The sequence below is a fragment of the Colias croceus genome, chromosome 11 (assembly GCF_905220415.1).
Source record: "Colias croceus chromosome 11, ilColCroc2.1".
NCBI lineage: Eukaryota > Metazoa > Arthropoda > Insecta > Lepidoptera > Pieridae > Colias > Colias croceus.
Window position 1 is genome coordinate 8,651,852 of NC_059547.1, and position 27,833 is coordinate 8,679,684.

The following is a 27,833-nucleotide window of genomic DNA, read 5'->3' on the forward strand; positions in this document are numbered from 1 at the left end:
TGGGCTTATTATTGTGAAATGAATATTGTAAACATGTTTCAATGAGAATTCAGTATAAGTACCTATAGGAAATGAAATTATAATATTTACTTTCTACATGTTAAACCTTATGAACATTTTTGTTGTTAATTAAAATTACAAAAAGATTTAATTGCAATTATTACATTTTTTTATAATACAAATGAATTTGGTGATGTATTCAATAAACAATTGATAACATCATATAAGAATTGATTATATCATCTAAGAATTAATATTATGTTAAATAAATAAATAAATAAAATAAATCATAATAACTATTATCTGGAGAAATATGTTTTCCTTTTTTCGAAGACGGAGTTGTTTAATATGAATTGCAGTAATAATAATATATGACAAATCACAAAACGTTAATGAGAGATTTTTAACATTTTTATGTATTGATTTGTACTGTGGAGGTTTAAAGCTAATTAATGAAAAGAAATTAAAAAGCATTTTGCTTCTAACAAAAAATCCTAAATATTATCATATAATTAATCTGTTTTGATTTTGTTTAAAATGTAAATGAATAAGCAAGTTTGGTTTTACCTCAAAAATGAGGTACATTTCACAAGGGTGTGTGAATCAGCAGGTTCATTTATTGCAAGCTGATAACATGTTATCAGCGCTAATTATACTTTCATTGCCATTTGCACTATATATTTACTTATTAAACATCAAGTTAAACAGTATTTAATCGTCAAAAGATATTTAAATTACATTTTGTATCAGTCTATTTAAAATTAATGAATTCCTGAAATTTTGGAATGAATCGAGACTTGTTTTTAAAATTTTTATGATGCATACAATCCATTATATAACCTTTATTCTTTGAACCAACATTCTGATACTGTGCATTTCCCGAGAAAGGAAGAATAACAATTAAAGGTTTCTGATAATTGAGATGTATACAAAATTGTAAATTATTATGCTTTGAGTCGTTGTTTGTTTGATTGCATGTTAGATGTCCAAATGTTTTAAAACATAACTGCATTTTCTTCCCTTAAACTCAATACCATGCTTGAAATTTATCATATTAAATCTTTTTAGATGAGACTGAAGTAAATAATATGCAATATCTTCATTATTGATGTGATGTTCAATGCACATAAAATAATCTCAAAATCAGATCATTCTTCTAACACATTTTATTATTAAAAAAAGTTATTAAAAACTATGTAAAATACCTACATAATTATTTCATTGCAGTTATTCAATTTTTTATCTATTCAAGTCATTAAACATTTATATTATCTTATTATTTTAATATAAAATTTTGAACATTTTATTAAATATTCAACAATTTTATTGTCGTAAAACTAAGAAGAATTTTTCGTAGTTATTTTAATGCATTTGTAAGAGCAATTACTTCTCTTACAGGCAGCTCCAACCCTCTTCAAAGAAAGGCAGCATAGACACAGTACCTGAAGATGATGAATCCTCACCAGCATACAGAACGAGGCAGTCCACAAAAACGGACAAACTTATTAAAACCTCAGACTATTCATCTGAAGAGAGTTTAGATAGATTGAAAGAGCACAGGAAAGAAATTTATCAGGTTAGTATCCTATAATAAACTGTATTTTTTTTTGCTTTGCAGTATTTACTATTTAATGCAACTGTGAAATGCTAAGTTATGTAAAAGATAACTATGAAATCTATTCATTACCTGTCTAATAGACATACTTACATATTAACATTTTCAACCAAGCATCCTTACCTGTTTGTACCCCCTGTTTGTTCCTTTAAGCTGAATAAATGACCTTCATTTTACTGATAATTAAAACTAAGATTTACTAACATTTATTTTAGAAGTAATATTTATACAAGAATTTAAAAATAATATGAAAATAACACTATTATTTTTATAAACATGGTTCTTACATTGTGCATCTACTTTTATCAATGTTCTTTCGTAATCTTATTATAGCTTGGTACACAATTATTACATAATATAAAACATATTATCATACAAGCTCTTTAGCCACAGCATTTTATGTTATCGCGTGATAATTTGCCACCACCACCACCACCCTCCTTTCCACCCTCTTATAGGCCAAGTATATCAGCTATCCCCTTGCTAAAATTCATCAAATCCATCCAGCCGCTGCGCTCGAGCGATTAATCTATACTAATATTATAAAGCTGAAGAGTTTCTTTGTTTGAACGCGCTAATCTCGGAAACTACGGGTCCCATTTGAAAAATTCTTTCGGTGTTAGATAGCCCATTTATCGAGGAAGGCTATAGGCTATACCATATTATCAAGCTAAGGCCAACAGGAGCGGAGCTATGCGGGTGAAACCGCGGGGTAGGTACAACTAGTTTTTAATATATGCGGGCAATTTTTTACGAAGAGTATTTATAGGGTAACTTCGTTGATATTTTTTTTAAAACACTCATCTAGTGGAAATCGAAGTTTCTATTAGAAACACTTGACATTAATTTACGTTTATAATCGATTTATCACAATAGTTTAGAACTCTCTATTAAATTTAAGCGAATTGTAACACGTAAAATTTTACGAGACATTCGCGAATTTTAAATTTCCTGCTCGGTTTATCAATTCGTCATTATCTCTATGTAAATTTAAATACATGCCTTCATTATTACCTCCGAGTTCAGACTTGACATCGCATTCAAAATTCAAGGTTAAATAATAAATAGCATACATTGCATCTGCGGTATAAATGTAGAAGGCATATTTATTGTGACCGTTAAATATTTCAAACTAGTTTTTTCCTCTTAGCACCTTCTATAAAGGTACAAAAAATATTTACATATTCATCTTCATAGTTGATTGTCCACTTCCACACATTTGATAAGTCAATATTGACCAACTTCTAATTGTATTCGTAGTAATAACCTGTTGAATTTGTTTACTACGTACCTACTAAGGTTTTGAATATCATCTCATCATTAAAGCATTAAGTTTTAGTACGAAATATTCTTACGTATTCATTGCTTTTAGTAAAAATTACACTTATGAATAAGTGTCCTTGGGTCAAGGGATGGGATTGGGGACCGAATGGGTCGTAAATAATTATTTCGTTATTATTCCTATGAAATACTTTTATGCTTGAACTCTATGGTTAGTTAAGCCAAGTCGTTCAACTCGTATCACCTATCTTCAGCTTGGTAATCCAACGCACGTTAATAGAATATCAATTATAATGCACCATAAATATCAATCCAGATACTTATTGAATCTAACAGACGCCCACTATCTATTAACTGTTTTACTTCCTATGGCCACTTAAGTTACCGAAGGAAAACCAAAAATAATCTTTGTGTGTATGTTGTTTAAGGGCGCAAATGTTATTGTTTATTGTTGTATTCCGGGTGTGTTATGTCCTATAAATAGGATTAAATATACCACATGCGCTTGATAATTTTTTTTGAGTAATATTTTAGGATAAAAACATAATTTCAGACTTCAGTGTGATCTCAGAAATCTCAGAATGCTTCATTCTTGAAAATGGCACGGCGAACGTATTACTATAATATATTTGTAATAATGTACATAGACATTATTTTGTTGTAAAAAAATATTTTTTATCTGGGCTACATTGCGAGTTGAATTTGAATTTTCTAAACTTCACCTTCTTTTGTACACATTCTTGGAATATGCTTATTGTTAAATTTTAATAGCAGTCCGGGGATCGTTCATCTCTATTAAAAAAATTGTCTTTTTACCTAGAAAAATTTAGGTGTTGATTTTACTTTTACACAGAGTGCATAACACCTTAATTTTTTTATACAATCTTTTATAAACAATTGATGACTCTTTCCGGCTTTTACATCCTATTACTGTGACCTTAAAAATAAATTTGACGCACATCGTGTCTCCCTTGTGTTGCTGGTGTTGGCCTTTTTTAAAGAAAAGTTGTTTATGTATTTAAAATTTTATTATCATTGTAGTTTTGGATATTATCTATAGATTTAACGGATTAGAACGAATAAACACTCAACAACAAAATACTAAAAACAAAACGAAATGCGACAACGTACCTAATAATTATCATATGTAAATTGTAAATTCTGTTTTTACTTGTAGGTTTAATTTTAATTAAAGCGGGCGGATATTTGAACAGGCGGCACTTCAAAAATTTGTAAAATAAACTCACTATAAGCATCCCCTACTATGTAGGTATTACTATTAAGAGGGGATGAATACATATTCATAAGAATTATGATTACATAATTTATAATAATTTTACAATAATCACAAAGCTTGACAGGAAATATTGCAGGAAAATAACCAAATATAACTGGGATCGATCTCCCGCGTCGGTTTATTTTTAAATTACTCGACCACATATGGACATTATTTCTACACTACACGCCGGTGAAGTCGTTGTTTCATAGTGATTTTTTCAATTATTTACGAATCTTTACGTTCTTGACCCAGTTTATTAAGTTTATTCTTATTCGAGGGAATCAAAGGTACGTTGCTATTTAGTCACTATGGTGATGAGTGGAAGAAGCGCTTGTATTCGTAATGAGACGATTGAAGGTCGGTTTTGTGTTAACATTTAATTAGTGTGTGCTATTGAAGACTTTGTGTGTAACTTTCTTGATAATTTCAAGTTCCTTATCATGCGCATTTTAAAGTAACTTGCCAATTACATTGTTTTATTTTATCGGTCTTTAATTGAGGATTTCTTTGCATCTAGTGCTATCTTCTCTTAATATCTCCGTCCGCGAGGCAAATTGGTTTATACTTAAACTTACTTTGTTGTCTTGTTATTTTCTGGCTTCTAATAGAACATTTTTTTAAATTAAACCACTTTCAAAAATCAAATATTTTTATAACGGCCGCGGCTGTAGATAGACTCAGAGCAGACGGACAAACGACATGCACGACGAGGACAGCTAATTCTAACTAACAGCATTCCTAATGAAACATTAATAAATCATGATGACAATGAGTCACTGATAAAGTTGACTTGGATAGGTACTATAACAATACTATAGTGTATGGACGATAGTGCATTCTTGCAACTCCAGTATATTTTAATGCGCTAGTAGATGAAGTAGGACCATTATTGTTGCACGATCCGCCTCGTTTAGAAAGGTACCCGGATAGTTTACCACGGTTCTTGTAAGAATAGATCACGCTGTATGACTACATAAATGTCGCCCGCTATGGCTTGCGGTCAAGATATCAAATGGATAACGTATTGTAAATGCGAATGGCTGTATTTAATACAAGTATTGTTGATAATCTATGCAAGTAAAGATAATAAAGTATCGCAAATTGTATCATAAGAATTATTTATGATGTAGCACATAGGTACTCAGATTCCTCTAGATTTGATTAAATTTGTGTTGATCGTAGTGAGAAAGTGGTATAGGTTTTTAAAATAAAACAACTAAATAATACTTACCAAGATAATACCGTAAGCGATCTATGTTTATGTAAATATTCACTGCAGCTATCGCAATGTGTACGTTACTACGATAGGTGAATTTTCTCACGTTCCTATTAGTTTTATACATAATCAGTTTAAATTCAATTCAATTGCAATGCACTAATCAACCAAGATGCAGTATAACCAATTAAACTTCCACTTCCAGTCCATTATTATACGTCCTTAATGGTTGGTGGTAACTAGGGTTACCATTTAAGTTTGATAAATCACATGCGTCTTATAAAATTGGAAAAGAAAACTGTTAGGTACGTGCGTCAAAACGTTGAGGGAATATCAAGATCAATATAAAAATGTTGTGTGAATAAATTTTCAAACCAGTTGAATAATAATTAAATACAAGATTCCATAGTTACGCGGGTTTCTGCTAAAAGTAGTTCTTCAATATTATTTGCTTAAATATCTTTGAACGTTCCACTGCGTTCGTAAAACAGCGAGTTCAATTAACGTTATAAGAAATTCTTACTCAGTGCCCAGTGGCCGTTATAAATGACATCATCGAAGCTACGCTGACGTTTTTGTCGGTATGTTTGAATTGTTACGGTTTTTTTACGCGGGAATTTGCAAAACGCTGACTAATATAACAAGAAATAATCAATTTGTAAAGATGTTTCAAAGAAATGTTTGATCGGCAGGTAGTAATCATGAAAATATAGTTGTTATCGTCTACCTATCTACTGGCTAATTTAATAACATTCAAGGAATTTTCTTCATGTGCAAATTACGAAAAATTTACAGTCTAATCCGGAACCACAACAAACATTTTTCAATTTCTGATTTATCACAATCCTTCTTAACCCAAATCCATATCTTCATTATAACGTATATTATTATCGGTCTAATACTCTTATCGTTTGGCAGAACGAGATCAACAGCCAGTATGAGAGCGTGTCGAGTTCACGGCACTACAGCACGCTCGCTGACGTCACGCTCAGCCCCATACACACGCATAATGTGACGCGGGACAGGTGAGTCGCTTTTGCACCAACAGGTGCCAAAATGTCTAGGGATACGTCCTCATATGCCTCTGAAAAACCTAAACTATGTAGCCATTCCAATACCCAGCGACCTTCAAAAACGGGTGCTAAAAACAAAAGAATGCCCCAATACGAAATGAAGACTAAACTGCTTCAATTAAGACCCAGCATCTGCTGTCTTGATCTCCAGCTGCCACAAATTTAAGGGTGTCCAGAAACTGGTTCCAAAACAATGAGACAGCTCACATTGAAGTTGTAACCTATGCAGGGAGCTAGTCATGGTTGTAATTTAAAAAGTAAAACGTCTGAAAGTTTGCCAAAAGCTGATAGTAATTAAATATTAAATCATTTGGCAACATTTCAAATTTGTATCGTACAATGTGAGTGTCGTTTAGTTTTGTGTAGTAAACACAATATCTCTTATTATTTTTCCCTTAATTATTATCTTATCTTTTTTAAGAGAAAGGTTGTTCAGGAAATGATAAAATTGTTTGCATAAGAAATTGAGTCGCATACTCCCATATTTATTTGGTCCACCCTTCGTTATTATGTATTTTTTTTTACCAATAGAAAGCTTATTATTTGCTTAAGATTCTCTCTAAAGACATAGATAACAAAATTAGAAGTTTTATGCCTTATCAAAAATTATTATGTATTTGTGACATCCAAGATTTACTCTTCCTGTAAAGGAAACGTTTATCACGAAGCGACGGCATATTATAATGTAGTGGTTTCCTCGCAAATTGATTAATACATTTTCAATTCTGCTATCATCCTGTATTCTTTTTCCGCCTAATTGGAACAGAGTGTTTTGTGAGGAATCACAACCTGAAGGCGGTTTTATCCCTGAAAATACTGACTCAATAAAATAAAACTAGAACAAGCAATATACCCAGTAAGTGTTGTGAAATTGCTGGAAGTTTTTAATATAGTAAATTTCTGAGAAAAACCTCTGAGAACAATATACAGTTTTAAGTCCATCTTTTACCATATTAAATCAAATAAATTGACAATACAATTTTCAAATATCTATAGTACAATATTATATATAAGTAAGTATATTATTATGCTCAATATATTACAATATAAGTAACAAATATATTGTGGTCAGGTCGACCCGCTACAGCAGCCCCGCGTACAGCGCGTGCTCCACAGACAGCTCGTTCGCGGAGCAGGCGCTGGCGGACGCGAGCGCGCTGCTCGACCGCAACCCCGACTGTGAGCACCTGCCATACAAACTGTACAAGATGGCGGGCGAGTATTGGAAGTGAGTATTTGTTTTGTGCTCGTGAAGAAGCAGTTCGTAAAATGTATTATAGGTGACTAGCTTTCCACTCGCGGATTCGCCCGCGCAATCAAAGAAAAACCCTCATAGTTCCCGTTCGCGTGGGATTTCCGGGAAAAAAACGTTTTGTGCTCGTGAAGAAGCAGTTCGTAAAATGTATTATAGGTGACTAGCTTTCCACTCGCGGATTCGCCCGCGCAATCAAAGAAATACCCTCATAGTTCCCGTTCGCGTGGGATTTCCGGGAAAAAAACCTATCCTATGTCCCGGGGTAAAAAGTAGCCTATGTCCTTTCTGGGGTATCAAAATATCTCTATACCAAATTTCATGCAAATTGGTTCAGTAGTTAAGGCGTGATTGAGTAACCTACAGAGTTGCTTTCGCATTTTATAATATTAGTATGGATTGTAGGTGGTGTGATGATGAGCGGGAGATTACATGTATCGGTTAAATTGGCGAAGCTTCTTCATATGTTTTTAGAACATGTTTAAGGCATAATATGGACGATGAGAACCAAACCACAGAACTATATCTCGATATAGTTCTGTGAACCAAACAACACAATATGTTTGGTTGGATGTAGATGTAAGAAAGAGCGGGTACATCTGATTAAATTTGGCAAAGCTTCTTCATTACTTCATAGGTTTACATACAAGCTATGTTTAAGTTAAGCTTGTATAGTTGTAGTGGGCGTGATAATGCTGAGAAGATGGACACAAATAACATAGATAAAATTTAACAGGCTGGTGGAATATGAGCTTTGACATGCCTCGGGGTTTCAGAAAAGTCATGAATGTCTTTCTGTCTTGTGTTTCCTATCATTGCAACAGGAAATATGTATTTTTGCATTTTTTTTTAAATATACATGTAGAAATTACTCCTAGAGGCACTATAAAATTTGAATACCTGGTGGAAAATATATTTAAATAATTGGTAGGAAATGACCGGTGGTCCGAACCAGGAATCATTCTTGACCTTTTGTGGCGTTATCTTTTCAGCAAATAGTGATTAGGCCTTATATTTCAAGACGCTAATTGAATACAAAAATATACACGTTTTACAAATCTACGCGAGATGAAAATGGGTGAGAGCTGACCTACATTATAATTAGGTAACTAATATTACGTTTTTCATTTTACTATCTTGAAAACAAGATTTAACTATCAAATAAATGTTCTTAATTTTCTTCTCAAACATTATACTAATAAATTGAGAAAAAATCCAACTACATTAGTGAAAGAAGAACGTCTCCTCATTCATTTACTGAAATGAAATTACTTACTGAATTTCCTCCACGTATTTTGCATAAATCGTATGTTTCCATATTTCAATGTAAAATTGCTAAATGTGTGTTTAAAAGCGAGTTAAATTCACTTTCCAGTGAATTAATAAAAAGAATTATATATCTTAAATTATTTTAATTAAAAAGTAAAATTACAATATACGTGTTATTATGAGCACGATGCTTCACAATATATTTTTATTCTAATATTATAATTTAAAGGAATAAAACGTTCTCACGAACGAAAGCACACCGTCAGCGCTTCACATTACATATAGCGTAGGGTTGTCACATAACTCCTCCCCCCGCAGATCCGCAACTATTTTAGGACATTGAGTGAAAATGTTGCGGCAGGATCAACTTCTGGGGCTGATGTTTTCTGTGTTTTCTGAATATTCATTTTCTTTGATTTGTAGCGACGATAGCACAGGAACATTGAAGTGGCCGCTGCGCTCAGTAGCTAAAGATGTAAAGTGGTATTGTCGTATGGTAGATGGAGTGCAGTCCCAAGGTTTTTTAGCGTTCTCGTCGGAATATTACTGATTGGTGCAATTAAAATTTTTGTAGGTGTATCTTTAATTTCATTATTAATATTTGTAATAGTGAGGTCGTCAGTACGTAGAGAGCAGTTTGTAGGTAACGTTGCTATGAAACTGCCTTGGAGATGAAGCTATTCCTTACGCTTGCAGGATAATTTAACCTTTGTGAGATGAGGAAAAATAATGATGTAGTGACTGTCGTCCAATTTCTCCATTGCTGGCTTAGTTAATGTTAGGCAGGTGGATTCACAGTCGCTGGATATCTCTTGCGTGGTGATGAGTTTTGCAATACAGTCGGGTGAACTTCTTGTATGATGATTTAGGGTCGACTTCACATAGAAACTCAAACTCAAACTCAAACATTCATTTATTCAATTAGACTACTATTTAGTAGCACTTTCGAATCGTCATTACATAATTATTTTAACATTTACCACCGATTCGGAAAGCAGTGATCTATGGAGAAGAATCGGCAAGAAACTCCATAGTTGCTCTTTTAAAATCATGTAAATATTACAATATATGAAACTTATATCTAACTACATAATATATCATAATATGCCAATGAACTGTCTTGTGGTTTTTACGCGACAACCCTCCATGGGTTTTTATCGTCCATATATTCCTGAATATTGTAGTACGCTCTCTGAACTAATACATTTTTTATATAAGTTTTAAATTTAGAACTACTAAACTCTTTAATATTGTGAGGAATTCTATTGTAAAAGCGTATACCTTGACCCATAAATGAATTTTTAACTTTAGCTAATCGGAAAAATGGCATTTCAATTCTATTCCTGTTCCTTGTGCCATAATCGTGTCTATCTCCTACTCTTGTGTGTAAGTCGGAGCTTTTGTGTACATGCAAAATATTATTAAATATATACTGTGATGGTACAGTAAGGATACCAGTATTCTTAAAATAATCTCTTAGTGAATCCCGAGCACGTAAATTATATATAGAACGAATGGCTCTTTTCTGTAAGATAAATATAGTTTCTATATCTGCAGCCCTGCCCCACAGTAGAATTCCATAGGACATAATGCTATGAAAGTAGCTGAAATAAACCAGTCTAGCCGTATCTTCATCGGTGAGTTGCCTTATTTTTCGGACTGCATATGCAGCTGAACTGAGCTTACCTGCAGCGGTGTTGACATGGGCTCCCCACTGTAGTTTCTCGTCCAATGTTAACCCTAGAAATACAGTAGACTCAGTAGGATGCAATACCTCCCCGTTCAAGGTAATATCTCTGTTCAACTTTTTTACGTTAGGAAGTAAAAATTCAACACAAGTGGTTTTTTTGGCATTTAATAATAAATTATTGGCATTAAACCATTCAGATATGTGTAAAAGAGCACTGTTCACTTCGTCAACATTTGGGTCATGCCTATCCACATTAAAAATTAATGAGGTATCATCTGCAAACAGAACTATTTCACACCTATCCTGCAAATAATAGGGAAGATCATTGATATATACCAAGAACAAGAAGGGACCTAAAATTGACCCCTGTGGAACACCAATGTTAATTGACGCACCGCTAGAACGTTCTCCATTAACAACTACAGTCTGTATCCTATCATGCAGGTATGACGCTATGAGGTTCTGTGCTTTTCCTTTAATTCCATAGTGATTAAGTTTACGTAACAAAGTACAATGTTCAACGCAGTCAAATGCCTTGGAGTGGTCACAAAATATCCCCAGAGCATTTTTTGAGTTTTCCCATGCTTTATATATATGTGTTAGAAGTGCAACCCCAGCATCTGTGGTTGAGCGCCCCTTTGTGAAACCAAACTGTTTGGTGTGCAGTAAATCATTAGATGCAAAATGACTACTCAGTTGGTTTAATATTAACTTCTCGAATACCTTACTTAATGTTGGTAAAATAGAGATAGGTCTATAATTGTTACAGTCTTCTTGATCGCCCTTCTTAAATAGAGGTATAACTTTACTAAGCTTTAGTAAATTAGGAAATGTACCATAGTCACAACACTTATTAAATATAAAAGCTAAATTTTTCGCAATATTTTCTATGATATTATTAACTAAATTTACGGACATTCCCCAAAGATCACAAGTATTTTTTAGATTAAGCGTCTTAAAGGCAGTAACAATATCACTAGCAGTTACGTGTCGTAATTCAAATAATGTACTGCACCCCGCAACATGGTCCCTCAAAAAGGTTTCTGCAAGTGCTGAAGACGAATTTAAACTATTAGTAATAGTAACAGGGACACTACTGAAGAATTCTTCAAAAGCAAGCGCAACATCAGCACTTTTGTCAATAACCCTGTCATTATTTACAAGTTTTATGGTATTACTTGATTTGCTTTTACCCATTTCACCATTTAAAATAGACCAGACTGTTTTAACTTTATTATCAGAGTCGCGTATTTTTTCTTTGATATACAAACGCTTTGCAGTAAAACAAACTTTTTTAAAAATTTTTGAGTAATTTCTAACATAACTAAGAAAAGATGGGTCTTTATTATATTGCTTCATACCATATAACTCATAAAGAACGATCCTACACCTATGTATGCTAGGTGTCGCCCATTTACTAAATGGTAAATCCTTGGTAATATTTAAAGATTTAACTTTAAATATTTTTTCAAATTCATTATGAACTAAATTGAAAAGATTTTTAAACATTTCACAAGGATTATTATTACAGGATTGATCATTCAGTACGGGCAGGTTTTTATTAATATTATCTCTAAATTTATTAATGCCTTTTTTACTTATAGGCCTAACATTAATTCTTTTAAATTCAGGTAAGCAATCCCATTCAAAAACTACTTTCTGGCCACAGTGATCCGAAGTGAGTGTATTGAGAATATTTTTCTCTAAACAGAAGCAGTTGCAGTATATATTATCAATACAGGTTGCAGAAGTAGGTGTAATTCGTGTGGGTTCATTAAAAAGTTTATACAGATTAAATGACTGAAACAAATTAACAATTCGTGTAGCCGTTTGTGTTTGTAAAAGTATATCAATATTAAAATCACCACATACTATAACTTTTTTTTTTACTCCTACTTAAACGCTTTAATATTTCTTCCATGACTGTCTCAAACATATTATAGTCACTGGAAGGGGGTCTATAAACGCAAACAATAATGTAACGCTCCAGTTCAACACAGGACAGTTCAATGGTCCGTTCTACAGAAAGACTAACAATGTCAGTTCGTTCTTTACATTTTACACTATTGTGTACAAAAATAAGAGAACCTCCATGAATAGCATATGTCCTGAAGTATATACTTTTTAATGTATAATTATCAATATTTACTACCAACTGACATTGTTTAAGCCAATGTTCTGTTACACAAAAAACCTTAATTCTATTATGATTTAAAAATAATTCTATTTCTAATAATTTGCTAGCCAAGCCTTGAATGTTTTGATGTACAATAGAAAAAGTCTGCTTAGCTGTTGTCTTATATACTAGTTTAAATCTAGCTTAGGGCTAGATTTTCTGTCAACACAAGGTTGGTGTATATAATTATTATTACTACTACATAAAATTATAGTAGATCCAGGGTCTGATAACAAACATGTACCAGACTGGTTAATATTATATGCTATTAACATAGCAAGTTCTCGCTTATATCTAGATGGCAGATACACTGTATTCTTTGTCAAAGTAAAAGATTTAATACACAAATTAATGTCAAAGTAAAGAAATGCATCACGATGATGATTTGTTACATTATACAATTTTAAATTCATATTATGAATTAATCTATTTTGTTCTTGTGTCAAACCAGGTAGGTACGGCAATGTACACAACATAAATTTACATTTAGTCTGACTACTAATTTCCAACATTTTTTGAAATCCTACATCAATATCCTTATTTTTTATATTTAAACTATCTCCATATAGTATAATTACAATATTATTCTTATTAAAGCTAAAATGATCAAGTGATTTGATTATATAATTAAATGAACTGTTAGGAGTGCAAATATTAGTGACTTTAAGCCCTAAATTGTTGAGCATAGCGCCAAAACCCTGACCAATACTATCTGACAACACAATAATTTCCTGCTCGGAAAGGTGTTTAGTTTTACTAGTTGAAATTGTTGTCACGGGTTTAACACTATGTATGTCTGTGCAGTCAAGCTTATGGGGCGACGTTTGCTCATTGTCACTTTTTGAACACTGACATACATATTTATTGGTCAGCGACTCAAAGCGATCCATATTTTCATTACTCAACTTAATTAAGTCATCTGCCTCTTGTATATGCTCGTTTATTTGCATTTGGGCAGCAGAATACTTCTGGTTGACATCATTTAACATTTGACTTAAAGAGTCTATCTTCTCCTTTAATTCATTTGTTTCTACATCATACAAGATTTTATAATATTCTAGATCCCTATGATATTTGTCTAACTCTTGAACCAGATTTTTATTGACTTTCTCTAATTGAACTACATTTTTAAAAGAACTCTTTCTAACAATTGATTGGGTACGCTTGATAAACTTACTTAATCTAAGGTATTTTTTCAACTTCTTATGTGAAGAGAAATTAATTTTTTTAAAGTTTACAGAGCCACTTAACTGTCCACATTCAACTAATTCATCATGAAGACTACTTGGTGTGTTGCATTGCCGCTTGGGATTGTCCTCTTGCACTTCCATTAGGCTACATTCCAACTTAGCGATACGGCTAAGAGCCATCTCATGGTCACTAGAGCACTGCTGGAAGCTGTCCACAATGTCTTGGAGGGCTTTGCACTTGTCTTCACTATAAATGTATTTCATGTGTAGTTCTGCCAGCTCGGCCTTTAGAAGAGAGTTCTTTTTAATTATTTCTTGAATCTCTAATTCACTTTCATCCCGCTCTTGTATGAGTTTTTCACATAAAGATTGTGAAGTTTTCAAATCATGGAGTGCAGCTTTTAATTTATTCTCCATGTCCTTAGCTACTGCCTTGCGGGTCAGCATATTGTATTTTGTAGTTGCTGAAACAGATGAAAGAAAATGTATGAGATAATTATATATTTTGAATACTATTATGGTAGTACTGAATGTTGATAAGTGATTAACGGTATGATGTAGTAAAGAGTAAAGAATAATATTGTCTGGGGCGATAAGTTTTTGTCTTCTAAATTGCTTCCAACTTGTCAAGCAAAGTGAGACGGTAACTTTTGTGCCAATGTATTTATTGTGACGTAGCTCATTAAATATGAGCGGTGTTGGTAATACAAATGAATATAGGTGTTGTTTATAATTAAATATGAAATTATAAAACTAGTACTCCCCTGGTTTATCGAAGATATTTGAATTGGGATAACCGTTGACACGTATATAGATCACCATCTATTGTGACCGATTGCTCTTCGATTGAACTTCGGGCATTCAGCCTCTATGTGCACATAAATATCTTTATTGGTTGCTATATAGGGATAGGGAGGTATGATGATATGATTTGAACGATCAGAGTGTGAGGAGTTATAATGGGGAATCTTAATATAATTACTATCCTATTTTTACTAAAGTATGATCCAGTGCGAATTATTCGCGGAGATCTACATTAATAATTTGTTCTGAATCGTAAAAGGAACGTAAAGTAACTAATATAATACTTAATAGGTATATCTATCCCTAACATAACATGGTGCGCTCGCGATGTACGCATAAAAGCTAAACTATCCTCTATATTTCTTATTACTAAAAGTAAATCATTAATATTATCGTCTAAGGAGTCTAGGAATTGCGCTAATTCTGTATAGAACCTAAACCATTTATCAATCTACGTTTTACACTGGTTTTAAAGCTTCTAACAAGGAAAGAACAAGGACGATGCCTTATCCAATTTTTCGTTTAAATGTTGAACCCTAATTTTATATAGTAATAATGTACGGTTATATTAACTAATTGGTCGCATATTTTAATGAATTTTGTTAATACATGGGGGTTACCATCAAAATCTGGGACCACCCTTAAGCATTTAAAAATTTCTTCCGTGTCAAACGACATATTAAAACTATCAATACTTCTAATACTATCAACTAAACTATTTCTCGAGGACTGTTGGATATTAACAGCCTCGGTAGCCCGGGATTTCCTAGGATGGAAAATCGTGAAGGTTTATTCTAAAATTAATATAGGAATATAATATAGGAAAGCAACACAATAAAATAATTCTGTGCAACTCACATTAACATGGTTTCTGTATCGATGGCTGGATACTGCTGATGTTCTGGATACTCGCTTGGGTTTTTAAAAAAAACCGGTCGGCCGCGCGGGGCCTCGGAACCGATATTTATTTCGGATATCTTCCCGCCGGGCGACCCGAGTATCCTACCGACTGCGCCAGTTAAATTCACTTTCCAGTGAATTAATAAAAAGAATTATATATCTTAAATTATTTTAATTAAAAAGTAAAATTACAATATACGTGTTATTATGAGCACGATGCTTCACAATATATTTTTATTCTAATATTATAATTTAAAGGAATAAAACGTTCTCACGAACGAAAGCACACCGTCAGCGCTTCACATTACATATAGCGTAGGGTTGTCACATAACTAGCGAAACGCACGGAAACGTTAAAATGTCTAATTTCGAGCACCTGGCGATCCTAGTAAGTTAAAATACATTACGAGTCGCATTTCTGGTAGGGTGTGGTGCTGTAACCGTGACCTAATTCTTGCGGAAGCGTGCTCGATTTTCAATAATAACTTTTTACGAAATGCGCACAATAATGAAGTATTTCTACATGAGAATTGAGACCACAATGTACATTGGAATGTTTGTACGAATAACGGTTAGTAGATAAATATGAATAAACTCGACCCATAATAATATAGCATAGTCCTTTTTAGGGATGCTTGTGTCTCTAATTTATCAAACTTTGACTCTAATGAGTCATATCTTTTACTATTAAATTGAAATTCTCAGAAAAGTAACGCAACAATTTAATTCAGTGTAACCAACCTAGAAACTATTTAAAGTAATTCTTGTTAAACCCTTTTCGCACTTCTCGGTAACATAAATATTTACCATCTTTGTTTATTTATTGATACCATGAAATAATAAAAATAAAAAAAAACTTACATCAATATTATTTCTACAAAAATTTATTTTATCGTTAACAAATACAGCACCTTACTAGTTCTTCTAATGTATTATTATCTGTATTATTTTCGTAACTTGACATTTTCTAAATTTGAGGGTAGAATGAAAATAATTAGACCGTTATTGACAATCAATGACCAGTGAATAAAAATGTAAGAAGTGTTCGTAATTTAAATTAATTTAATAAATAATTAAATGTTTTAACAATGGAAGGTGTAATACGAATGGTTGACGTGGAGACTGTAGAAGAAGTTGTAACAGTAAGGTTTGTTTATATATATTTTTTTAGTAATTCAAACCGACATTCTGTTGAAATTGTTACTCGTGAATCTAAGGATTTGTTATCAACCTCTATAGTCTTTATATCTTTGAGGATATGTGTTTACTTTATTCCTTACATTTTAATATCAAATACAAGGTCTCATGACATCGTCAAATAAGATTTTACCTACTTGTAAAATGTATAGCTGCTCACCTTGGTGTACACATCATCTATACCAAATTCGATGTTTTTCTTGGAAGTTCAATTTATTATATGTTCAAATACAAATCTTTGATAGAAGAAAATTTTTCAAAAATTTCAACGATCAACACTGAAAAAAAGCGTGTACAATGTACATTGTACACCCTAGTTTACCATTAAAGTGCAATTAACTAATGAAAGAGACCTCTCACTTTCTATTGTTTACAAGTGAGCTGATAATAAACACGGTGCTATATTTGTTAGCTTTGCAAATGTCAAACGGTGTGAGTGTAGTATTTTTACAACTAAATAGTGTTCGTCTAACTTCAGCTCAAATGCATTATCTAGGATACTAGATTTTAGTTGCACTGTGAGCGTTTTGCGTAATGTCTAAACTGGTTATTTTATAAGCACTATCTATGAATGAACGGTTCGTAATAAGTATGTCTTGAAGTACACCATAAAGTAATTGAATGTTTAATTTTCTTTAGGACAGAACTGTGTTCGTGTATGACCTGTAAGTAATCAAGTGAAAATGTGAAGTTAATTTATAAAATGAACTTGAAGCTTTCTAAGCATGTTTGATGCTTTACGTGAATAATGGAATAACATATTTATTGTGTTCAAATTCTGGGGTAAGATAGAAGATATTGATGTATACCGTAAGAATAAGTTATAAATGTTCCGGAGAAAAAATGTTACGATCAAAACCAAGTATGACTTATAAATCATTTGCACCCACTAAAACACTGAGTTATTACTGTCGTGATAGCGGAAGGAACGCTTCCATAGAAAACGACACGCTTCTTTCGTAATCAAACTTTCTCATATATCGTAAGCCGTAAAGAGTCATCATTGAAAAAAATCAAAGAATCCGACTACCTGTTCCGATCTGACAGAATATAGAAGGCTGATCAGATGATCACAAGTAGATACTTGTCCGTAATGAAAATCGATCAATGAAACTGATGCATTTTGCTTTGTCCTATACCTACCCCCACAAAGGCAAACAGACTTCACCATTGAGAAACGGAACGAATCCCCACACTCCTATCATTTCAGATGGGTTATAAGAAAACAAATTTTCTCATCTTTAATTTTAATTATCGATTCTTTGCACAAAACACAATAATTATTATTATCATTACATACATACATAGTATAAAACAAAATCGCTTTCTCTGTCCTTTAGTCTCTATAAATGCTTTAATCTTTAAAACTACACAACGGATATTGATGTGGTTTTTTTAACAGATAGAGTGATTCAAGCGGAAGGTTTTAGTATATAATTTATCATATACTAAAGCCTTCCTAATAATTTTTAATTTCCTTACCTAATTTAGTGTATTATAATTATAATAAAACACGCAAACTTCCAGCAAATACCCGAAAACGGACTACACATACTCGCCGCTGTCCCGCGACCGCGTGGAGCTGGCGCCCGGGCAGGTGGCGGTGCCGAACATGTCGCGCCGCTCGCTGTCGCAGTTCCGCGCGCACGGGCCCAGCGCGCGCGACGAGCCCGAGTACAGCGCCGCACAATGGACCACCACCACCACTAGGAAGCGGTTCACGGTTAGTTAGATAGCGAAACATTACAGAAATTATTGACTCCACATCCCTTCCCATCCCCTACCCATCCTCTCCTTCCCTATCCTCATTCCCTTCAATCCTCGCCCCTTCTACCTAACTCCTTCCAAATCCCTTTGAGGATAGCAACACATCCACTTCCCAGTGGAGTGGATGCTTGTGGGCGGCGTGTATCGCTTAACACCAGGCGACGCGTCTGCTCGTTTGCTATCCTATATCATAAAAAAAAACTCTTCATCTACCGCTTCGTCTTCGGTTACTACTAGAAAACTCATGCAGTAAGAAAATTAACCCGAGCTACGTCTTATTGTACAAAAAATACATTGATCTACAACAATATAAAAATCATACTGGTGATCCGCATCAGACCTATTTCACTTTAAAACATTTTTTATTGACATGATTTTCAGAAAAAATTTTTACTATTATTACAAGCGCTTTCCTAAAAAAATTATAAGGACCATCACAGACTATAACTATTTTTTCTTATTTCCAGTCAATAGAGAGTTCAGACGACGAGGGCACATACGCACGCAACGGTGCATACAAACAGACGGACGAGCGGTGGTGGATCACGCAGCTGCTGGCCAGCTTCATAACCGCTGTGTCTGCCAGCACTCGGAATGCGTACAGGAAGGTGGTGGGGCCATCCCACAGATACCCGTACACTGAGAGACGGCCCGCTAAAGGTGAGACTTATGTACAATTATTGTAAATAGCATATACTCGAGACTATAGTATGGGACGAGCGGTGGTGGATCACACAGCTGCTGGCCAACTTCGTTGCCGCTGTGGCTACTAAACTCACAACGCCTACAGGAAGGTGGTGGGGCCAATTAGGTTTTTTTATACTTATTTCTCACATTTTTAGCATCAGCTATCAGATATTTACCACTATATGTATTTTAAGCTATTGCATAGCTTCTATCGCGGGCCTAGCCTTCGAGGCCTTCGAGCGCGGGGACCGAATCGAGAAATTCCGTAACGAAAAAACCTCACGCTCCCCACTCCGACGGCGGCTTTACCGCGGCAGTCCCCGAGTGCCACACGTCGTTTTTTTTTCCCTTAATTTTAATATGTCACTATATTTTCAGCGAGTATCCTGTCTCGTTCAGCGAGCGCGGTGGCTGCTCCGTTCTATTGGATATACTCCATCATACAAACTGTCATCACCACTACTGTGACCACCGTTACTGAGACTGTAAGCATTCATTATTTGTCACTGTAGTGCCCTTTATTTTTGAAAATTATTTTTATTTTTTTTTTAGAAAAATATTTCTTACATATACATCTGGGATATAAATAATGAAGTGACATGGATATAGTAATATTTCATTTTTTATACATTTTTAATTTTAATTATATGTTTTATATTTTTTTTATTAAATGTTTATTATATTAATCAAATTATTAATTTAAATTTTAATATTTTATTAAAAATTTCATTATTTATTAAGTAATTTTTTTTTATTAATGAATTTAGCATACACCTCGAAATTTTTTTTATTAATGAATTTAGCATACACCTCGAAATTAGCTGTCACTGAACTCATATTTATAGCTAACTAGCTTTCCGCCTGCGGCCTCGCCCGCGTTTTCATAGAAAATCCCGCATAGTTCCCGTTCCCGTGGGATTTCCGGGATAAAACCTAGCCTATGTTGCTCAGTGAAGATGCAGCTTTCTAATGATGAAAGAATTTTTGAAATCGGTCCAGTAGTTTATGCGTGAAAACCATACATACATACACATTTTTCCAAATTTTTCCTCTTTATAATATTAGTATAGATAGCTAACTTATTTTAATTAGTGACTATACTACATAACATTTTATTAAACAGATATCACCAAGTAAAGAAATCGTATCTGAGAAGTACTCTGTAGGGAGTTATCAAAAGGCAGCCGTTGGTGCTAAACGCAACTGGTGGCCGCTCGCATTATTGCTGCTTTTGCCCGCCTTCGGATATGGATGTAAGTTTATTATTTATTATTACATTTTTTATAAATTAAAATTTATTTTCTTTTGAAAATATCTGTAGCCAAATATAAGTATGTAAAATTATATAGACTCATTTTTTATAAGATATGATGCACCAAACCTATGTGCAAAATTTCTTTCCAATTCATCTAATCAAATGAAATTTTGAGAAAGTTACATTTGAAGATTAAATTATAACTTATTGCACTTTAATAAATTTAGCCCTGTGATTATAGAAAGTGTAATGTTTATTACTATGTTTAAATATTGATACGAACTCATAATTTATTTATTATTTATAAAGCTATTGTATTTGTCCATTACCATTCATACCAATTCCTTTCAGTGCACTACACATACGAAAACTTGGATCATCTGGCTATGCCAAACTTTACAAATTTCTATCTAGATTTATCCGAGTTTACCGCGACCAAACTGCAGAACATCAGCCTTCCTTCGCTTCCGAATATCACATTGCCAACCATCAATCTGACGATGCCAGAGCTAAATATATCGATGCCAGTAGCTAATTTAGCTGAAGTATCGAAGCGGTATACAGTGTACAAGGAAGTGGTACAGAATAGAATGGCAGATGCGTCTGATTATATAGAAATTGTCGCTCAGAGCTGTTGGGAGGAGATACGACGGTTTTGGAGCGGTGTTTTTTGATGATTGCGTATATTGCCAGTAATGCCAGTGTCGTGATGTGATTGTTGTAGTGAATTGAGTTGTGATTAGCAAGTAGATGTGTTCATTAATTAGAGGAATGGTTGTGTATCATGTGGTACAATCTAGTTTCGTGTACGAAACTAGATTGATTTTAAATTATGATAAATTGTTTGGTATTTACAAAATTTCTGTTGAATATAGGGAAAAGTATTATACATTTAGAAATAAAGTAATTAGTAATTTCGCTAATTAAAATAGATTGAATACATTTAAAACAACAATAATGTTAATATAAATTTATTATTTTGAGCAATACTTTAAATTCAATTGATTTAAATTAAATCCGTAAAAATTTCACCAATCAAATTCACAATCGGTTTATAAAAATTCGTCTTCTTTCATGATCAAATAAGTAATGTCATTATACTCAGTTTACTACAACAATAAGTTTAAGTATCGTTTTCGCTTAAAAATAGTATAAATAGTAATTAATTTCTTTTTAACAAGATATTTTTTTAATAAATTCGATATTTACATTATGGTAAATGATTTTAACAAGTACCTATATAAAACTATTTTTTAAACGAGAAGTTTAATCTTTTGTGTAAGTACTTACTTAATACGTAAGTTAATAGTTATTCCCGTTAATAATTCTCCATATTAAGTAAAATTTACATGTTGTATTTATAGATATGAGATGAGATGTTGGATGCTATCATTTGAGATTATATTTTCAGACATACATACATGCATCTATTTACACTACTTAATGCTTGCTATTGCTTACTTTTTTTAATTAACATGCAATAGACAGTTTTAATAAATATGTATACAATAATCATGTACCAGTGGTTGGTTTTGCCCTAAGAGGATCGAGTTTATTTTATTTTAACATAAAATACAAGAATAATCCTGGTGAAATTTCACCTTTTATGTTGTTTTTAGTGCATTATATAGTTAACAAAACTTTATGTTACATATTATAAAAGTGGTTCAGATGTTACAATTATTTACAATTTATTACCCTCCGAAGAAACATAATTGCTATTTTTAATTAAGATTGAATTATTTATTTTATGTTATGCCTGTAATGCTTTAAATAACTTTTTAAGTGTATTCTGTGTACTAAATGAAATACTCGCTTACGAAGCATACATATTTATTGTGCGCGGCGTATACGTCCGGCAACGACGATTTTTAACCGACTTCAAAAAAAAGGAGGAGATTATCAATTCGGCCGGTATATTTTTTTTTTATGTATGTACACCGATTACTCCGAGGTTTCTGAACCGATTTACGTGATTCTTTTTTTGTTCGATGCGGGATGGTGTCGAATTGGTCCCATAAAAATTTTATTCGGATAGGCCCAGTAGTTTTTATTTTATGAGCATTTTTGTCTGTAGGTATTTGTAAATTTTGCAAGTGCAAGTTTGAAGTCGGTTGTTTTTAACGCAGTTATCACTTGTGAGTTTTACACTGTGTTATAATACATAACATTTATTATTACATTATGTGTTTTGTAAGACAGCAAAACCCCTACAACTTTTATATTTTTATCTACGCTTTTTCAATTTGGTTGAGGCTTTAAATTAAGATTTGTTTAAGGGAATGGGTATTATTAGAAGAACGTAAATAAAAATATGAAAGTGAACTCTATGTACCTAATATAAAACATGACGTGGCCATATTTTTAATTGTTTTTAATTGGTTTATTAATCGGAAACTAATTTACTAGTCGTATTATTGAAATGGTTCATTTAAGTTTAACTTTTCATCAGAAAAGTTTTTAATGGAAAAATAATTATAAATTTTATATAATTATACAGTTGTCCTGTCAATTCTAAGATGTATATTGTACGACGGTTCGTATTGTAACGTGTACGTAATGGTTATTACTACATCTTGCTTTTTTCATCAGTACCTGTTATTGATAAGTGAAATTATTTATGAAAATGTCACAAAGTATCTTTATTTTTTTATTTCTTTTTTTTTCCTATTTAATTATTTATTATTTGTTGTCATTGATTTAATTTCAATTATTTTGCTTGGGATTTCTCGCAATGATCATACTTCGATGTTTAATTCAGTTTCGCTTTAGTGATTAAGTAATAATTTATTTATAATATATTTGATTATAATTTAATTGTACTAATTCTGGGTTATAATTGATTGAAATAAATATTTTCTTTCATGTAACATGTGTTTTCATCCCTTCCCCTTCCCACATAATTCTTCCCTGAACACACCTTACCGACAGGGAAGGATAGAGGTATAAACGTCACCTATACAAAGTGCTCGTTCGACGCTCTTTTAGGTGAGTTTTAAACATTTTATTTATATAAAATCTCAATCTCTGTCCTTCCCTGAACGAAACTCGCTTTAACTTCTATCACATGTGGGGAAGGACAGAGCGCGTACAGATTATTAAACGTGTGCTTTATTTTACAGATTACAACTACGCGGACCAATTAATACCGAAAAGAGAAATAATCGATACATACAAGCCACCGGTGATCCTTCAAGATTCGGATTTGACTAAACGAGTGGAGGCCTTAGAAAACTGGGCCATAAAAGTCGACAACCGATTGACACTGTTCGATAACAAATTATCGAAAATGGACAACCTGGAGGCGCAAATCGAGCAGTACTCGTTCAAGCATCTGCAGCAAAACTTGATTCAGATTTTAAGCGTTAACGATAATAGTGAAGCTATTGCCAGCAAACTGAAGGAACACTTCGACAGGAATTACATTTCGAAGGACGAGATGCAACTGCTGAGTCAGGAGATACACGAAAAGTTGATATATTCGTGGAAACCGGAGTTGAGCGAGGACGATATACGGCGGATGATCCAGGAGTATTTATTATCTGTGGAGAGGAAGCAGATGGAATTAATAGTAGAGAAGGTGAAGGAGTACGTAACCAGGGTGGAGGTATCTGCTCCTGGTGGTGCGGGAGACCCCGGGTCTGTGGACATGGAGGAGATACGCCGGCTCGTGTCCAGCATGCTGCAGATATATGACGCTGATAAGACGGGATTGGTGGATTACGCTTTGGAGTCTGCGGGTAAGTTTGAAGTGAACATATTTTGATTCACTAAAAAAAATCTTTATTTGCATAAATATGGTTTTAACTTCTTATTCTGTTTCGTACGAAATATTCACATAGCGTTGTATCACTGACCAATTCGGTTTTTCTCTTATACAAAATATCTAATATCAAAATATAATGTAATATTTTTTGTCTAATTGACGTTTACTTGTAACCAAGTCTTATTAAACTGCAAAATAATTCTTAACCCATTGACCACCGAGCCGATGAGACCGCGACACAATAGATTTTCTATTGTGTTGTGATTCCGGGGGCTGAGTTATTAATTCGATTTGTTTATGCAGGTGGTCAGGTGATATCGACGCGCTGCACGGAGCTGTACCAGATCAAGACGAAGCAGTACTCAGTGCTGGGGCTGCCGGTGTGGTGGGTGTACACGTCGCCGCGGTACGCGCTCACGCCGGGCGCCATGCCCGCCGAGTGCTGGGCCTTCCAGGGCTTCCCGGGGTACCTGGGTGAGTGCTAACAGATCAAAAAAACAAGGGAATTAAGGAGATACAGAAAATAATGGAAAAAATAATAATCGTAGTGTGTGTGCAAAATATTTGTGTTAGTAATTTTTTAAATTGTTCGATTTTGATCTATCCAGCAAGATTATAATCTCTCAAAAAAATGTGATTCGTCGAAACAAAACGAGAAGAAGGAAGCAATATATGTGACGCATCACAAATCTACCATTATTTTTGTAATCTCGCGATATAAATTATAATCTAACAGTTTTTACTTTAATAGCTTACGGCGACGTATCTGTACGTTCATTTTCAGTAGAAACTTTTCAATTTCCTAAACAAAAGTTACAATGCATACTTCCCTTATTTTCTTAAATTTATATACATATATGGTATTTTGAATACTATAATAACTTATTTATTTTACAGTAATACGCACGTACGCTATAATAGAAGTGACTGGATTCTCACTGGAGCACATGTCACGTTTGCTCGCGGCGGAGGGCAAGATAGAATCTGCGCCTAAAAACTTCTCTGTATATGTAAGTGTTCTTATATCGTCTCTAGACTTACCTACATGAAATATAATTATTATTAATTACTAATTGAAATCTTTATTTAATTTAAGATACTCAGGTTGTCGATCGCAAATAAAAAGTGAATCAGATATTGGTTTTTGCTGTAGTGCTCCGTAGTTTGAGATAGCATACATAAGTATATGACTTGCTTACATCAGTAAAAAAATTTGATCTTCCACAATGAATGGAAAATATAGTAACATTCCTTATTACTTTTATAATCATTGACGTTGTATTTTACAAATTACAACAACAAACATAATTTTGATTGTTGCTATTTTAAGAACACAGAGTTGATACGAATTCTGTTTCTTTTGCACTTATTTTTCTTATACATAATATAAGACAACTGCTTTCGTCGTGATACCTACTACATACTAACGATCATCAAGTATACCAATTTTTTGTATTGTTTTTTTTTTTTATCATGCATGAATTTCATATTTAACCAAACGTAGTTTAGAAATATGTTACATTTTGTCTGTAGTAGACAGAAAAATGTCAATGTAATAGTAATTGTAGTTAGAATTAGAAATAGTTATGTAATACAGTTAAATAAAACCATATTAGTAGTTGGATAGATTTTAAAATCTAATATATAAAAATCAATGCCACTTTTCGTTGTAATTCCATAACTCGAGAACGGCTGAACCGATTTCGATAATTCTTTTTTTATTATATTCCTTGAAGTACGAGGATGGTTCTTATGTAGAGAAAACGTAAACATGTACCACGGGCGAAGCCGGGGCGGACCGCTAGTTACATATATAATTCCCGAGTGAAAATTTCAGGGGCTTCACAATGAATTGGACACAGCGCCTCATCTGTTCGGGAACTACATATACGACGCCAACAGCACATCCATACAATACTTCCCGGTGCAATATCCGAAAACGACCAACATTGACGGAGTGGAATATCCCGTCGCTTTCGACATTGTGGAGCTGCGAGTGGAGAGTAACCATGGCAACCCGACATACACCTGTGTGTACAGATTCAGAGTGCACGGAAACCCGCTGAACGACATACGGCAAGCCACCGAAGATAGCATACGAGACAGTGAAACGTAACAACAACTTTTGCCTAGCCCACAATGTGTGATAGGGCGAGCAACTATTAAATGTGGCAATTAAATATATGAGATCTAGTGTTCTGTTGAGATATTGATATAACAACGCAAAATTGTATTACCATTCTGAACTTGGCACTATTATGTGACTCTATATCTGTGTATATACAAATGACTCGTCCACGGTGCGAAATGGTCTATGAATTCTTAACAATCCACAGTGATTCAAAGTGAATAGTGGTAATGTGGCCTTCTAGAACTGTGTAGGTTTAAAGTACAAACTGTGACCATAAACTGAGCCTAATTTACTAAATATTGAATAAGAAAGGACCTTTACAAACACTAATAACTAGTTTGTATTTAGATGTAGAAACTCCCGATAGTTGTAGGTTTTTCTTTGCATAGTAGTGACGCGATTTATTATTTTAACAGTGATTGTTTAAATCTCAATAAAATACCGCACAAGGCAGATACGCTTAGCTCTGATAAAATTTTATACCAATATTTATATGTTTTTTATTATTTTAAGATTTGATTATGTTATAAGGTTTTCTAGATTATAGTTATTACTTATTATACTTTATATTTTTAAGGATCTTACGGTTTTGTGTGATTTCAAATTGCTGTGCGTTTTAGGTTTTATAGAAAAAGATACAAGTACAAATTCTTTGTTAAATAAAAAAAAATACTATTTGTAATTATCATAAAATGGTATTGTCACAATTAGTTACTTTTAAAAACAATGATTTTTTTTGGGTAAACACTGTAAATTACAATAATTCTAATTATCATGTAAAAATCTAGTAACACATGTTTACATAACATCTAAATCATTTACCATTTGTCACACTTAACTAGGTCAAGGTCCAAAAATAATTTTTAATTTAGGTTTAGTGAAGGAGCTAGTCCCGCTTAGTTAGTAATTTTATGCCAATTGTAATTAAGTTGTTTTAATCTTCTTGTTCTAAATATTTATAATCACGATTGCTATACATACAAGCAATTTTAATCGTGTACTTTTTATATATTAAGTGTGACTTCTTCCTGGAGTTGACCTTATTCCGCAACATATTCTTTTAAAGCAACAAGCAAAACCCACAAAATAAATGAAACACTTTTTTTTTCATTCCAACAACATTAAAATTAAAATTAAAACATCAAATATATAGATACAAAATTGTAAAAGTAAATCAACTTGAAAATTATGTTTAGCACTTTATTTATATAAATAGAAATTTTTGATGTTGAAACTTGAAACTAATATATGATGCACAAAGAAAAATTCTTTTTTATATCATATA

The 27,833-nt window shown here is 33.1% G+C and overlaps 1 protein-coding gene across 1 annotated transcript in view; it reads left to right on the top strand.

Moving 5' to 3' along the window:
• LOC123695905 overlaps window positions 1-27,760 on the top strand; it is a 28,667-nt gene extending 907 nt beyond the window's left edge. The window contains exons 2-12 of the mRNA XM_045641860.1: window positions 1,399-1,576; window positions 6,310-6,416; window positions 7,537-7,692; window positions 18,470-18,665; window positions 19,177-19,369; window positions 19,775-19,881; window positions 20,520-20,649; window positions 23,774-24,391; window positions 24,721-24,891; window positions 25,315-25,427; window positions 26,255-27,760. Coding sequence (XP_045497816.1) covers window positions 1,399-1,576; window positions 6,310-6,416; window positions 7,537-7,692; window positions 18,470-18,665; window positions 19,177-19,369; window positions 19,775-19,881; window positions 20,520-20,649; window positions 23,774-24,391; window positions 24,721-24,891; window positions 25,315-25,427; window positions 26,255-26,533 — 2,248 coding nt within the window. The 3' untranslated portion in view covers window positions 26,534-27,760. The remainder of the gene's footprint in view (window positions 1-1,398; window positions 1,577-6,309; window positions 6,417-7,536; window positions 7,693-18,469; window positions 18,666-19,176; window positions 19,370-19,774; window positions 19,882-20,519; window positions 20,650-23,773; window positions 24,392-24,720; window positions 24,892-25,314; window positions 25,428-26,254) is intronic.
• Window positions 27,761-27,833: the final 73 nt, after the last annotated feature.